The sequence below is a fragment of the Cebus imitator genome, unplaced genomic scaffold, assembly GCF_001604975.1.
Source record: "Cebus imitator isolate Cc_AM_T3 unplaced genomic scaffold, Cebus_imitator-1.0 Scaffold521, whole genome shotgun sequence".
NCBI lineage: Eukaryota > Metazoa > Chordata > Mammalia > Primates > Cebidae > Cebus > Cebus imitator.
In genome coordinates, this window is record NW_016107836.1 from 882,299 (window position 1) to 893,571 (window position 11,273).

An 11,273-nucleotide genomic window follows, 5' to 3' on the forward strand; every position below is an offset into this window, starting at 1 on the left:
CGCTTACTGGGTTCGAGCAATTCTCCTGCCTCAGCCTCCTGAGTAGCTGGAATTACAGGCAGCTGATTTTTATATTTTTAGTAGAGATGGAGTTTCACCATCTTGGCCAGGCTGGTCTTGGACTCCTGACCTTGTGATCTACCCGCCTTGGCCTCCCAAAGTGCTGGAATTACAGGCGTCAGCCACCGCACCTAGCCTCATCTGATCCTTTTTTTATACAGATGAAAGTAGTCCAACAATAATTGAGTCACTTATTTAAATTACATTGTAAGCCAGAAGTAGAGCCTGGACAATGAATTCAGCTCTGTGTTGTCCATGATACTGCTTTTTCTGCTGTACCACGATCCCTCTCCCAGTAAAAAGACTCTTGCTTGAGTTAGAGTTGAATTAAGGAAAATACTGTGTATTATTTTTCTTCCCAATGCATCTTAAATATATTTTCTCCATTGTGACAGTATTGTCAGACTGTGTTTGATCCAACACTGATCTATAGGTCAGGAGGTTGGTATTTTTATAGTTGTTCTTCTAGAAGTTTTTTTATCACATGGTTTGGACTGTGTATTTTGGTCACACTGATTTTCAATGTTCTCTAGTTTAAGCTATGAAGAAGGACATCCCTCACACTCTGAAACAGATCTCCTTCAGCGACAGAGTTTTGCAGCCTCTCACCAGCTTCCTGGATATGCTCCCACACCTCAACCTACTGGTAACAATTCTCTTGTGAAATACATTATGAATCTGGGTACATTTAGTGAATAAGAAGAAAAACCAATTTTCATGTGTTGGGTTCTGAATGTGTAGGACATAATTATGTCATGGGAAATGTTAAAATGAAAATGAGAGTAAAAGCTTTTGTTTTGTTTCGTTTTGTTTTGTTTTTGAGATGGAGTCTCGCTCTGTTGCCCAGGCTGGAGTGCAGTGGAATGATCTCAGCTCACTGCAACCTCTGCCTCTTGGGTTCAAGTGATTCTCCTGCTTCAGCCTCCTGAGTAGCTGGGACTGTAGTTGCCCTACCCACACCTGGCTAATTTTTGTATTTTTTGATAGAGACAGGGTTCACCATATTGGCCAGGCTGGTTTCAAATTCCTGACCTTGTGATCCACCCACCTCAGCCTCTCCAAGTGCTGGGATTACAGGCGTGAGCCACCGCACCTAGCCAAAGCTTTGTTTTTTACCAACAGGGAATATTTATATAATTAATGAATTAAAAGATCTTCTTTCATGCATCTTTGGAGATTTTAAATTATAAATATGCTTGGTTAAATTGTGTTTACTATTTCAAAATAAAGCCATTTAGGATTGTAGAATGTTTTGGCCTCAATTTTCAGAAATTTCAGAGTCAGGAATATAATTTTATATAAGTACATATATATATATAGTTTTATTTTACTTTGGGACATATTTTATCTTCAAATGTAGGTCTTTCTGGAATATTTGATACTAGTGTGAACAGTGCCAGCAGTAACACTAAAGAGTCTTCAGTGATGAATTTTCTGTCTGCTGCTGAATCTCGAACTGCTCAGGCTGCTGCTTCAGGAACTACTCTTTTACCACAATTCAGGGCTCCATCCTGGCAGACAGGTGATTCTTTGTTTTTAGAATTTTTAAGTCCTATAAAAATACTGATGAAAAATATACATTTGGTAGCCTTATCATTGTGGCTGGGAGTTTTGTTACTTATTGATTTTCCACTGAATTTCAAGACCTGGAATATTTCAAAATTTTAAGGTGGTTAAAATTCAAGAATTTGTTACTGGCGGAAATTTAGTTTTAGCATTCTGATGAAAACTAATAAATTGACATTGAGGGATAGATAATGATTAAAGAAAGTCTGATATAAAGCTTATATCTGGCAATTTAATTACTTGTCTACTTGAAAGAAGCAAATATTAAAATTTATTTTAGTGACTTCAGAGTGTGTAGGTGGTATAGTTAAAAAAAATCTTGGGACTCATTTCACTGTTAGTGTTATATAAAGTTATCCTGAATTGGATAGATTAAATCACTAATAAGAGCCATTACAAGTTGATATTATAATGTGCCCGTTTTCCAGCAACAACTACAAGGTCTATAATGTGCTTTTCTATTTCATTGTTCTTATTTTACTTTTCAACCATTTCTTATAAAAAATTATCTATATATATATTTCTATTTTTTTGTAGTATGACAGGAATTTTTGTTTGGAGTTTTGTTTTAAAGAAGAAATGTCATAGTGTATTTGAGGATATATTTTTAAGGGATAGCTATAGGAAATAGTATTTTAACATTCTGATGTAAATTCCACTAATAGAATTTTCTCAATATGCCTTAGCAACATTTTTTTTCTGCTTCTAAGGGGATAATGACAAAAAAAAAATCTTTTCATATTTCTGTAAAGTGTTTTTACCCTTGTATAGTTTGTTTTTAAAGTTCTTGTGAATTTTTACTTTTCAGGTTTTTTAGGGGAGGTTGTTTTTTGAGACAGAGTCTCATTCTGTTGCCCAGGCTGAAGTACAGTGGCACAATCTTGGCTCACTGCAACCTCTGCATCCCGGGTTCAAGTGATTCTTGTGTCCCAGCCTCCTGAGTAGCTGGGATTACAAGTGTGCGCTACCATGCCTGGTTAATCTTTAAGTTTTTAGTAGAGACAGCGTTCCACCATGTTGGCCAGGCTGGTCTCAAACTCCTGACTTCATGTGATCTGCCTGCCTCGGCCTCTCAAAAGCGCCCAGCCTAGGTTTCAATTTTTAACAATTCATTTTTGCAATTTGTATCTGGTCCCATAATTGAATTGCATTCAGAAGGGCTTGGAATCTCAGGTTAGTGAGGTAGAAGGTTTTTTATTTTGGTTTTTACTCAGCACATGAGTGATTTTACTATCATTTGGCCACTTAAAATAAATTCAGTGGATTTTTGAGCACATTAAACTAGACCTAAACTATGAATGGGAAATAAAAATGAAATTGAGACAAGAATATACACAACATATAAATACACCATTAGCTGGAAGAAGGTATTAGTGTATTATGATAAGACACATCTTCTGTCGGCATGTTTGAGATTACAGTATGAACATTAGATGCATTTCAAAGTATCTTCTGTGGGCATACTGTGGTGAATTTGCTAGCCTCTGTGACTCTCTTCTACATTAATCTAATAAATCATGCAGAAGTAAGTCAAGTGAGAAAGATCCTTTATCATTGTATTGGATAGAAGAATTTCAAGAAATAGAAGCTCCTTACTACCACTTTAAGCCTCAGATAGTCTGTCCTTTTCTAACTAGCCTCTTCCTCATTCTAGGCATAACTGTGATAGTGTCCATCACTTTGTAATTACAATTGGTTCTTTAGATATAATTTGATATATGTGATACAAAACATGTTCTTTCCTTAGAATGACCATTAAAACTGAATCCATTATTTGTAACCTTACATTTAGTTAAATGTCAATTCTTTATTGCTGTCTACTTCTTATGTTTCGCCAACCCCCCCCCCGCAACCCCAACACACACAAAAGAACAATAGGAGACCTCTGGTAAAGAGCAGTAGAGTCAATTGATTAGAATTTCATGAATACCACTTGACCCTCAGCAAATCACATCACCAGTCTACCCCAATTTCCTAATTGTTAGAGCAAAGGAGTTGAACTATATTGTCTCAAATGTCTATTCTAGTTCATATCAGTGTATTACTTCAAACATTTCTAAGTATTATTTATTCTTTCAAGTGCCACTAGATATTTTCTATCTTTGTAGTAGTAATTCTTTTTGGATATTTAATGAAAATGTTTTTCAAAGAGCCAGAGAATCATTTTCCCCATTTTTCAAAAAATGAAAAAATAAAATTTAATGGAGGTTCACCATAAAACATTTAAACAGTTAAAAGGTATATAAGGTGGAAAGTGATAGTTCCTAACTTTTTAGAGAGTAACTAACAGTTTGTTACTTATTTTTATTGGATATCCTTCTATGTCAAAACATATATATCCACCTTAATTAATGTTTGTGGCAATAGTATTATTATGATATGTCATAATTACTTGATTGATCCCTTGTTTATGGACATTTTTGTTTTTTCTAGTTACTGTAAACAATAACTATAATGAATATCTGGTACAAATATTTCTGTATGCACTTATTTCTATAGAATAAATTTCTATAGAACTTTCAGATCACAAGGGTATACCCATCTTTACTTTTGCTATATGAGGCTAAAATGCTGTCCTGAAATGTTAATAGTCTCTTTCTGACAGTACTTTATTAATTTCTGATTAACTTTTCATGATAAACATGCATCTGTTGTTATTGGGAAGCTGTTCATAGAAAGTCAAAACTTGAAATGCAAGAGATTTTTTAAGTAAATATATTTTGGTAAAAGAAACTGCAGTTCACTGTTTTTTTAGATTTATTTATCATGTTAGATATAGGCAAGTTAGTGGGGTTTTTTTCTATTTTAATGTTATGTACATTTTAGTTTGTCCATTGGTATTTTTATTGGGACTTTGGGATAATCACTAAAGATATGAACATTTTTACTGGGTTCTTCATTTTCCTATGACCTTATCAAACTACATATAAATTGACTTATATAACAATTACAGATATGAGTTGCTGATGCCTTTGTAACTTCATTTTTACTCTAAGGAAGCTAGCTAATCCAGGCATGGTGGCTTGCACCTGTGATCCCAGCACTTTGGGAGACAGAGGTAGGAGGATCACTTGAGCCTAGGAGTTCAAGATAGCCTGAGCAACATTGTAAGACCCCATCTCTATAAAAATTAGCCAGGTGTATGTGGGCGCATGCACCAGCTACTTGGGACACTGTGGCTGCAGTGAACTATGATCGCAACACTATGCTCTAACCTGGGCAACACAGTAAAATAAGTAAATAAAAAAGAGGGTAGGGGGAAGCTACCTATTTTGAAATGTAATTTTCAAAATTTACATGCAGAATTAATTGGTCAGGCTTTTCAGTCTGAAGACATTTTGATGGTTTGAGGGCTATGCAAGTCACTACTATGAAAACATACATTAAAGTAATTGTGCCATAATTGCATAAAAATTTTTGTGCCTTTTCTTTATAGGCATGCATTCCTCAGCAGCAACTGAGCTGTTTGCTACTGGACCTTTGCCAAGCACTGGAACACTTCCACCATCTGCTCTCTCTGCTTATCAGCATCCTACCACCTTCAGCAATAGAAACTTTGCTACCACCTCACCTTTGGTGCTTCAGGATTCAACTTTTAACACTACATCAAATGGAATTTTAAGTCATCATGACCCTTTGCTACAAATCAAGACTTCCCAGGGAACTGTTCCAACTGCTTTGGCATTTGAGCGCCTGGGCAGTTCTGCATTAAGTAACAGCATACCACCTCAGTCTTCAACATACCGCTCAGCTCAAGAGTCTGCACCCCATCTTTTACAACCTCAATTTAGTTTGTTGCCTTCAGCACTTGGGGGAGCCCAGCAGACTCCTCAAGCCTACAGTTCAACTCTCTTTACTAGTTCTACTGCTTCCATTGAAAGAGCTCTTCTTCGAGAATGTAGTGTTATTAAACACCATCAGCGGCCTTCAGGTACCCAGTCTATTCAGGCACAACTGACTGGTTCACAGCACTCTTTACATAGTTATCTATCAAATTCAAGTGTAGCTAATTTTCAGGAAACAACCAGGCAGTCATCTTTATCGTGTAGCCCAATTGGAGATTCCACTCAGGTGAGCAATGGCGGATTGCAACAGAAGGCCTCCCAGGTCTCAGTGGAACTTGCTCAGTCTTATTCATCTGCAATTCCATCATCAGGGTATCCTACTACAAAAGTAAAAAGCTGTTCTACAGAACAACCACTAACATCAACCAAGACCCCTAAACCTCAAAGTATAATTCCTTCTGTGCAAACACTAAGCTATTCCAAACCTTTACATAACCAGAGTTCCGTAATATCGGGCCAAGCACAAATTTATTCTACAGCGCAGCTACCAAGCCTTTTATCAGTTAGTCAGTCCCAAAATTACGGTTTAGTGCAGCCACATAATGTGCCATCTATTGTTCATTCACAGGTTTATAGGTCCAGCAAGGTTGAGAAAATGCCACCCTTGTATAAAACACTGACTTTTTCTGGGTCATCTCAGACTATAACTTCTGAAAATCAGACACTTAGTTATTCATCTAATCAGCAAGAGGTATTGTCTTCAGTTACAAATGAAAATTACCCTGCTCAAACAAGAGATCTATCCTCAGTCAGTCAGTCTCAAAGTTACTCATCTGGTCATTCTCAGGGTTTATCACCAGTTAGCCAGACACAGGTTAGCTATTCATCTCAATCACAAGTTTTGTCAGTTGTTAGTCCTTCAGAAAGCTATGCTTCAGGGGAGTCCCTAACGTTAACAGCCCCTTCTCTTTCTTATTCTTCTGCCTCTCGGGCTCAGAATTTGCCAGACTCTAGTACAAGCCAGAATTATATTTCTATGCATTCTTCCCAAAATGTTCAGACTCAAGAGTCATCATCTCCCCAGTCCCAGAAGTTTTTGCCTGCTGTCCAGTCATCATCTTTTGCATCATCTACTCATTGTCAGACATTACAAAATAACATACCTTCCCCTAACCCAAAATCTTACACTGAAAGAAAGCTTGACTCAGATGTGTATACATCTTCAAAGCAAGAAGATGGTTTTCCAATGCAAGAGTTACAGGTATTGCAGCCACAAGCATCTCTTGAGTCATCAACCCAAAGGCTATCTGACGGGGAAATTAATGCTCAAGAATCAACTTACAAGGTGTCAAAGGCAGATGACAGATATTCTCAGAGTGTAATCAGAAGTAATTCCCGTCTTGAAGATCAAGTTATTGGGGTTGCTCTACAAGCATCAAAAAAAGAAGAAAGTGTTGGTTCAGTGACACAACTTAACCAACAAATTGGCCAAGTCAATAATGCAGCTACCCTTGATCTTAAGAAGGCAACTAATTTAATACAGACTCCACAAATAAGGTTGAATACTAAAGACCTAAAGCAACAGCATCCTCTTGTACTTAAGGTGCATGAGTCCAAGGTCCAGGAACAGCATGATCAAATAATTAATGCTCCATCTCAGATTCAAATTCCAAATAATGCTTTAGGGCATGGCCATCAGGCATCTCTTCCTAATACACAGGTCCTTCTAGATTCTGCCTGTGATTTACAAATTCTTCAGCAGTCAATACTGCAGGCAGGTTTAGGTCAAGTAAAGGCATCATTACAAGCACAGCGTGTTCAAAGCCCTCAACAAATAGTACATCCTTTCCTTCAGATGGAAGGTCATGTTATTCAAAGTAATGGCGATCATTCTCAGCATCAACTCCATCCTCAAAATTCTGAAGTTATGAAAATGGACCTCTCTGAGTCTTCAAAACCATTACAACAACATCTAACAACAAAGGGCCATTTTAGTGAAACAAGTCAACATGATTCAAAGAATCAGTTTGTTTCTCTTGGATCAATGTGTTTTCCAGAGGCAATGCTTCTCAGTGATGAAAGAAATATTTTATCAAATGTAGATGATATCTTAGCAGCTACAGCAGCAGCTTGTGGGGTTACACCTTCTGATTTTTCCAAGTCAACTTCAAATGAAACCATGCAGGCTGTTGAAGATGGTGATTCTAAATCTCATTTTCAGCAGTCATTAGATGTCAGGCATGTGACTTCAGATTTTAACTCCATGACAGCCACAGTAGGAAAGTCACAGAATATAAATGATATTTCCTTAAATGGAAATCAGGTTACTGTGAACCTTTCACCAGTACCTGCCCTTCAGTCAAAAATGACTCTTGATCAACAGCACATTGAAACATCTGGTCAAAATATACCAACTAAAGTAACTTCAGCAGTGGTTGGACCAAGTCATGAAGTCCAGGAGCAAAGTTCTGGCCCATTCAAGAAACAGTCTGCTACCAATCATGAATCTGAAGAAGACAGCGAAGTTCCTGTTGATAGTACATTAAATAATAACAGAAACCAAGAGTTTGTTTCTAGCAGTAGAAGTATAAGTGGAGAGAGTGCGACATCAGAGAGTGAATTTACTTTAGGGGGTGACGACAGTGGTGTGTCAGTGAAGCCAGCTAGGAGTGCACTTGCACTGTTGGCCATGGCCCAATCTGGGGATGCAATCAGTGTCAAGATTGAAGAAGAAAACCAAGATTTAATGCATTTTAACCTTCAAAAGAAAAGAGCTAAAGGAAAAGGGCAAGCTAAAGAGGAAGACAACAGTAATCAGAAACAGCTGAAAAGACCTGCCCAAGGCAAACGCCAGAATCCAAGGGGAACAGATATATATTTACCATACACTCCTCCTTCCTCAGAAAGCTGCCACGATGGTTATCAGCATCAAGAAAAAATGAGACAGAAGATCAAAGAGGTGGAGGAAAAACAACCAGAAGTCAAAACAGGATTTATTGCTTCTTTCTTAGATTTTCTGAAATCTGGGCCCAAGCAGCAGTTTTCCACTCTTGCTGTACGAATGCCTAACAGGACTAGACGACCAGGGACCCAGATGGTTCGTACATTTTGTCCCCCACCACTTCCAAAGCCTTCATCTACAACACCCACACCTTTAATGTCTGAAACTGGCAGTAACAGTCCATCAGATAAAGTTGATAATGAACTTAAAAACTTGGAACATTTATCTTCATTTTCTTCTGATGAAGATGATCCTGGATGTAGTCAAGATGCTTATAAAAGCATCTCTACTCCCCTAACTACTTTGGATACTACTTCTGATAAAAAGAAGAAAACAGGTAAAGTTTTAAAATTTAGATTCATGGTTATTACTTCTATTCTTATTCCAGCCATAGCCTATATTTTAAACTTTTTTTCACTTAAAGCAGGTCTCCAAGTACATTTTCAGGACAAAATGTATAGGGACTTATTTTTTAAATTTTTCTTGCCTATAGGAAATATCTGGGTTTTAGGATAAGTAGTTCCGGGTTTTCTTGGCTTTTTGCCAAAGGCAGCATAATCTGTACAGTATGCCATCCAGACTTCTCTAATCTGAAACATCTTGAGGTAATTGAGGCACTATATTATGGGCATTGCTGTAGTATAGACCTGGTACATTTTCTCAGTTTGCCAATTTTATTTGAAAATTAACATTTTAGTATTAAATATGGTTATGTGCAGCATGCACATTAATAAAGATAAAATTTAAAACTTTTGTGCTGGCTCCAGATTATATACCCAAATCTTTGCGTATTGTTTCACTTTACTCTGTGGCTAAGGGAGCTTAAAGGAAATATTCTAAGGTGCACTGATATATAAACAATTGATAGTAAGTATGGAATTTTCTATTTTAAGAAACATGCCCAGGAAAAATGTATTTGTGATAACTACCACGTCTGTGCTAGGAACTAGTAGCACTGTTGTGAGATACACGTTTTCTCCAACATACAGATGATAACTTAGAATAAATAAATAATGTGGGTCCATAGAGTTAGTAAGTGACAGAGCTGGAATCTGAACCCAGGTTTGTCTGGTTCTAGAGCCTACATTCTTTCTGAGCTCTTTAGGATAAATAGGATGGTACTTTAAGACTTAAACCTTGTTTTGTAACATACTTCCCTGCTTCTCTCTGGACTCAACTACCTTTAAGTACTAAAGTGTTATGTAAAAACTGGTATCCAGATAATCTGTTAGCATAAATATCTGATAATACATTTCTAAAGAACTCTCATTTCATTACATAGGGAAATTAACATGATGGAAAGTCAGTCAGATTCCAAGACATTAATACTATGGACGTGTCTAATCCTAGTACAGTTTTATACCATCTCCTGCAAGTCAGAGTGCTTTGCAATCACTATTATATTCCCTCTTACACTCCCAGAATAAACCTTTTGTAATCTCTGTTATAAAATATGAGCCTAAAACTAGTTTCTTCCAGACATCTGTTATCTCATTTTTAGTTAAAATCATCACCTTCAACTCAATCCTTACTTGTAGGTCTTTGAGGTCCTCTTATCACCATCCCTGTTGCCCTGTTGCTTCATCTGAAAAAAACTATCATTTGTCACTTGGACTATTGCAACTGACAACTCATTACAATCTTTTTTTTTTTTCTTCTTTTTTAAAAGACAGAGTTTTGCTCTGTCACCCAGGTTGGAATATAGTGGTATGATCTTGGCTCACTGAAGCCTCAAACTCCTGGGCCCAAGTAATCTTCCTTCCTCAGCCTCCTGCGCAACTAGGACTACAGGCACATGCCACCATGTCTGGCTAATTTTTAAAAATTCTTTGTAGAGATGGGATCTTGCTGTGTTGCCCAGGCTTGTCTAGAACTCCTGGCCTCAAGCATTCCTCCTGCCTTGGCCTCTCAAAGTGCTGGGAATATAGGCATGAGCCACTGCGCCTGGCCTGGAATTTTTTCTCACCAGTCTCTACTCCAGTCTATCCTCCACGTCATCAACAGATTCATCTTTATAAAAAAGGAAGGCCGATTGTTACTTCTATTTCAGAACACCTTTGTGCTTCATGGGAAAAATAAAGATTATATGTAAAAATTCCTTTTTCTGTGTTTTACTCTCTTTCCACCATCCCTCTTCTGTGACAGTTGAATTTTTCATTGTTTCTTGGATGTCTGTTCCGCTTCCACAATTGTGAACCTTTGAACACATTTTTCTCTGTGTAGTTTTCTTTGCCAGTTTTTAGTCTAGAAGATATTTATTGATCTTTAAAAACTATTTTCAAAGTCATGTTGTAGACATTTTTGCAGACAGAATGAGTGCTCCTGTCCTTTGAATTCTCACAGCCCTTAAATGTCAAAGCATTTACTTTTGTGTTCATTTGCATTTGTATATTTCAATAGAAAGTGAGTTCCTTCAAGCTAGTGAAGGTTTATGGTTGAGAATTTAGGTTTTAGAGTTAAATTGCCTTGGGTTCAAATTGTATAATCATAGTTCAGTGACTTTAGGGCATGTTCCTCATCTGTAAAATGGGACAGTGATACAGTCAGTATATAGTAACCTCTAGGGTTTTTTTTAGAGGACTCAGGGACATAAATAATGTAATGTACCACTTGAGTAATTAATTTTAGTTGTTATACTGCATTCATCTTGGTATTTGCAAGACCATTGAGTACCTGAAACATAGCAGGTACTCAAATGATCCTTGACTGAGTGAAGATATGTAAAAGAAAGTAGGGGTGGGGTGCAGTGGCTCACGCCTATAATCCCAGCACTTTGGGATGCTGAGGTGGGTGAATCATGAGGTCAAGATATCAAGACCATCCTGGCTAACATGATGAAACCCTGTCTCTACTAAAAATAC

General features: G+C 37.2%; 1 protein-coding gene across 3 annotated transcripts in view; it reads left to right on the forward strand.

The window, feature by feature from the left end:
- Positions 1-477: 477 nt before the first annotated feature.
- QSER1 (glutamine and serine rich 1) overlaps positions 478-11,273 on the forward strand; it is a 50,507-nt gene continuing 39,711 nt past the window's right edge. Inside the window, exons 1-3 of one of the 3 annotated variants that reach the window (XM_017514269.2) lie at positions 478-706; positions 1,421-1,582; positions 5,063-8,749. In XM_017514269.2, coding sequence (XP_017369758.1) covers positions 583-706; positions 1,421-1,582; positions 5,063-8,749 — 3,973 coding nt within the window. In that variant the 5' untranslated portion in view covers positions 478-582. The remainder of the gene's footprint in view (positions 707-1,420; positions 1,583-5,062; positions 8,750-11,273) is intronic. The other 2 variants (XM_017514267.2, XM_037733388.1) reach the window with 2 other exon arrangements.